The sequence below is a fragment of the Vespula pensylvanica genome, chromosome 1 (assembly GCF_014466175.1).
Source record: "Vespula pensylvanica isolate Volc-1 chromosome 1, ASM1446617v1, whole genome shotgun sequence".
Classification (NCBI taxonomy): Eukaryota; Metazoa; Arthropoda; class Insecta; order Hymenoptera; family Vespidae; genus Vespula; species Vespula pensylvanica.
Window position 1 is genome coordinate 18,751,954 of NC_057685.1, and position 5,000 is coordinate 18,756,953.

Consider the following 5,000-nt stretch of genomic DNA (forward strand, 5'->3'; position numbering starts at 1 on the left):
GAGAGAGAGAGAGAGAGAGAGAGAGAGAGAGAGAGAGAGAGAGAGAGATGGAAGGAAAATCGAATCTCTGGTAAATTAGCCAATTCCCTCTGCTACAACGCGGCGCGCATCAGCTCGCGTAAGGAAGAATTCAGTGTGAGAGTATTCGAATAGTCTCTTTCGGGCGCGTAAGACATATACATACACACGTACAAACACACACACACACACATATATATACCTATATTTATATAATATATATATATATATGTATCTAAGTATATGTACATAGACATTTATATATAATCAGTTCACATATCAAGGAACTAACAGGCAACGTAGCGCACGCTTTACACCCAATCGCAAGTGGCGCAGACGTGCGAGTGCGTACTTACGTTGGCAGAAGCCAAAGTCCCCTTGGAGTGGCGCGAGACGGATATAATTGAAGGCGGAGGTAATTAACTCCCTCGTGGTACACACATCGGCAAGCGCTCACCGCATCGTTTTAATTACCGCTCTCTCGTCGCATTTCATCGGGCAGAAGCGCTTCCAACTGCTCCTCCTCCTCCTTTCCCATTTCCATCCATCTCCATCTACCTTCCTTCTCCTTCTACTTCCCCCTACCTCACCCCATTACCTCCCTTCACTATCACCCCATCTCACCCTATCCCACCTGTCCCCTTTCTCCTCTTCGACCTTCGACGATTCTGTCCTACCTAACTCGTTACGATTCTAACCCTTTCTTCCTATTCCCATTAATCCTCGCTAATAATATATCATATCATTACTTTCATCATCTCGATATTCTAAATAAATAAATTCAAAGATCGTCATCTATTGGTATCTATTAAATGTTTATCTAAGAGTCGAACGAAATAATTAAGCGAATCGCGCAATCGTTCAATGATCAGTATATGCCTGTTCTTTTCTTTTTCCTTTTTTTTTCTTTCTCTCTCTCTCTCTCTCTCTCTCTCTCTCTCTCTCTCTCTCTCTCTATCTATCTATCTATCTATCTCTCTTTTTCTTCTTTCCTTCTCTCTCTCTCTCTTTTTTTTTCTTTTTCCTCCTTTCCTTCCTGTTTTCGTTCTTTTTTTTCTTTTCTTTCTTTGCTTTTCTTTCTTCAGGTTTCGTCCATCAACAGGGTATTGAGGAACTTGGCGGCACAGAAGGAACAAAGACAACAACAGCAGCAACAGCAACAGGGTGTAGGGGCAGTTGGAGTTGGCATCGGCGTAGGTGTTGGCGCTGGTAGTCCTGCCGAGAGCGTTTACGACAAGCTCAGGCTACTGAATGGACAGACCACTGGCTGGTCAAGACCCAATCCCTGGTGAGTTATCGAGTTTCTTAACAACGATCTTAACGCATACACACATACATGCATAAGCATACTTTCTCTCTTTCTCTCTCTCTTTCTCTCTCTCTCTCTCTCTCTCTCTCTCTCTCTCTCTCTCTCTCTCTTTCATGATTTATTTATATATACATACATACATATATATATATACTATTAAATTTTAAATATAATCTAGTTTTTAATATTTTGAATGACATTCGTCGAGCAAGAAGCCGGTAGTAATAGAAAATAAAGAAGATTCGATTTTTAAGGTATCCGTCGGGTGCGGGAAGCCCTTTCTCGAGTCTTCAGCCTAGTCTGAGTCCGAGCCATTGCACGGCGCTACCGCCTGATCCCGCTGATATTCTCCACGCCAAAAAGGGTGAGTCTTCTTTCTCTTTCTCTTTCTCTTTCTCTTTCCTTTACTCTATCTCTCTCTCCCTCTCTCTTTCTCTCTCTCTCTCGCTTTCTTTTTCTCTATTTCTTTCTTTCACTCTCCCTTTCTTCTTTATTCGCTTCAAAGTCGTCACACAGTGCCTTTGACAATAATCAAATGACGTGTTGACGTCCCTTTAACGAACCAATAATCTTTTTCGAACTAACAACAAACGATTTATTTAATTTACAATTTTGATCAGATATTATTATTATTATTATTATTATTATTATTATTATTATTATTATTATTATATCAACGAATACTCATACATATCAAACGTCCGATATAATACGAACTTTGAAAAGTACATGATCAATTTCGTACCATACAGTGCAGTATGATCCGATCAACAAGAACAATCGTTGAATTTGAAAATCGTCATTCGATGACAGATAATTTTTATCCACCCTGTAAGTCCGAACGTGAACGTTGTTCGGTCGATTATTCGTCGCCCAGTTACCACCCCGTTTGTTAGAGCATGTATGTACATAAATATATACATACGTATACATCTACACACCTACATACATACAACACACACACACACACACACACACACACACATATGATATATATGATATATATGTACGATAGATGGGGAAAGGCGAGTGGTGAAGTGCGCGGGAGAGGGTCGAGCCGCGCGTATATAGAAGAGCGTTTTAATTAATTAATCTCCCGGCCGAAACAATACTAATATCAATGTAATTCCGCCGGTGGCTCCCGCGGTTTGCCGCATGCGTGTGCAGCGCTTTTCCGGTAATAATTGTAACGTTTAAGCACGGAAGAACGGGGAGGGGGCGGTGAAAAGAGAAATAGAAAGAGAAAGAGAAAGAGAGAGAGTGAGGGTGAGGGTGAACAGGGGTGGGAGGATGACAGGGTGAGTATAGACAAACGTGGTTACGCTCGACCAACCGACTGGCCGACCGACGCGAAACTACAACCCTTGTGCACCTCACCCACCCTCTCTTTCTCTCTCTCTCTCTCTCTCTCTCTCTCTCTCTGTACTTTCTATTCCCCTCGTCGCGTCTCCATTCCCTTTTGCCGCGACATCAAACGCACGATTTCTTTCTCACTCTTTTTCCTCACGCCATCGTACAGCAACGTACAGAGAACGAGAGAGAGAGAGAGAGAGGGAGAGAGAGAGAAAGAAAGGGAGAGAGAGAGAGAATGAGGGGTACTACTGAGGTTGCGATTCATCGATCAAATGAGAAATGACGTGTCCGTTTATTATTTTCGTTCCGTTTAAATCAATTAAATTATTGCTGCTAAGCGTTGAAAACGATCGGTGGTTTCGTTTATAATTCTTTTTTTTTTTTCTTCTTTTTTTTCAAGAAAACGATTTTAACAATTTTTCTAACGTCCCAACGGAGGACAATACTTTTTCTCGATATAAAACAAATTCTTTTCTTCTCTCTCTTTCTTTCTCTTTCGATAAAGAAAAAAACAACTATAAACAATAAACTTAATTTGTAAATGAAGTCAGAAGGATCAATAAATTTGTTTAAGATTGTTTTCGTCGTTCTGACCGATAGACATTTTTTAATTGATATTTAAGAAATATCAGTAGATCGTTTAAAATATAATACAATCCTTTCTGTATGAACAAACAAAAATGATTTCTTTGTTCTTTTTTTTTTCTTTTTTCTCCCTCTCTTTCTCTCTCTCTCTCTCTCTCTCTCTCTCTCTTTCTTTCTCTCTCTCTCTGTCTCTCTTGAAACAAGTAGATAGATACACCAACGGAATGGCAAAGACAGGTCCTCTGATCTTCAACATGAACGTCATTTCGTATTCCGCACTGGTAGGAAGGGGGCACAATCAAATATGGTAACTGTTGCGAGCGTTCAACCACACGCGGGCCCCCGGGGCCGGATTATCCGTAGATTTCTGCGCGGGGGTGCCTACCGTTTATAGGATAACTCGTGTCAGGAGGGTTGTTTCTCTCTTCTCTACATGGTATATATATTGTGTGTATATATGTATTTATGTGTATATATATATATATATATATATATATATATATCTTTCTCTCTCTCTCTCTCTCTTTCTCAGCTGTTCTCGATAGATGTTATCGAGAAAGAGAGAGAGAGAGAAAGAGATAGAGAGAGGACCCAAGCATGCCTCCGGCTAACAACCATACTCTCTCTTTCCCAACCCTTCGGTAGGAAAGCAAAGCGAAAGCAGATTACTACGCAATCATCGCACCACCTCTAGGCTCTTCTTTCGATTTCAAATACACACTTATATGTATATATGGTCTTCCGAGATATGATCTGTCGAAGAAGAGAAAAAAGACAGAAAGAAATAAAAGACAAGAAAAAGAAAGCGAAAAACAAACCTACGTAAAGTATATACGTATAAATAAACATTGTATGGTCATATAAAATGTGAATACACTTACGTGTAAATATTATAGAGTACGGTTTTTCGTATATAAAAGAGTTATTGCATAAATATAAATAATGTAGAATGTACGTATCTACATGTAAATACATGTCGTACGAATAACCATAGGTAAAAAGAAATTAAGAAAAAAGAGAAACAAAACGAGAAAAGAAAAGAGAGAGAAAAAAAGAGGACATTTCGTTGAAGGACGATCGCGTAACTTTTTGGTGACAAAATCGCAATCCTCGTCGTCGTCGTCGTCGTCGTCGTCGTCGTCGACGTCGTTGACGTCATCATCGTCGCTGGGGTGTCTGGTGAGACCGATCCACAATGCGTCCCAGGGATGCATTGTGCCGGCTTACGCGAGACGAGACGATGCAACGGCATGCAGAAGAATTTCACGACAGAGAGAAAGAGAAAAAACAGAGAGAAAGAGAGAGAGAGAGAGAGAGAAAAAGTACCGAGGATAGAAAGAGGAAGAAGAATTCAACGAGCGAGTGGAAGAAGAGAGAAGAAGAGTGGTAGTGGGTGGATGAAAAGGGTGGGAGGTGAAGGAGGAGCAGAAGAGAAGGCTCCGCGCGTTGATCGAAACGAAAAAGGGGTTCGGGTCGCGCGACCATTGTTTTTTCACCTTCCAAACCCCCGCACGGACGCCACGATAGTGAATGAAGAAGAGAGGGAAGAAGAAAAAAAAAAAGAAGGAAACAAAAACAAGAAAAAAAAATGAAACAAAAAGAAAAGAGGACACGAGTCCTGAATTCCATCGTAGGATTTCAATATCGCTGACATTGCTACCATGCAAGCTTCTTCTCCTCCTACCCCTCCTCGTTCTCTTCTTCCTGTTCCTCCTCTTTCACATCTTTCCTCTAC

At 40.8% G+C, this 5,000-nt stretch overlaps 1 protein-coding gene across 5 annotated transcripts in view; it reads left to right on the forward strand.

Moving 5' to 3' along the window:
- LOC122631676 (paired box protein Pax-6-like) overlaps positions 1-5,000 on the forward strand; it is a 90,226-nt gene that overhangs the window by 52,467 nt on the left and 32,759 nt on the right. For all 5 annotated transcript variants that reach the window (XR_006327754.1, XM_043817678.1, XM_043817652.1 and 2 more), the window contains exons 5-6: positions 1,104-1,306; positions 1,582-1,691. Coding sequence is in view for 4 of the 5 variants with exons in the window: in XM_043817678.1 (XP_043673613.1) it covers positions 1,104-1,306; positions 1,582-1,691 (313 nt within the window). In the remaining variant the exon portion in view is untranslated. The remainder of the gene's footprint in view (positions 1-1,103; positions 1,307-1,581; positions 1,692-5,000) is intronic.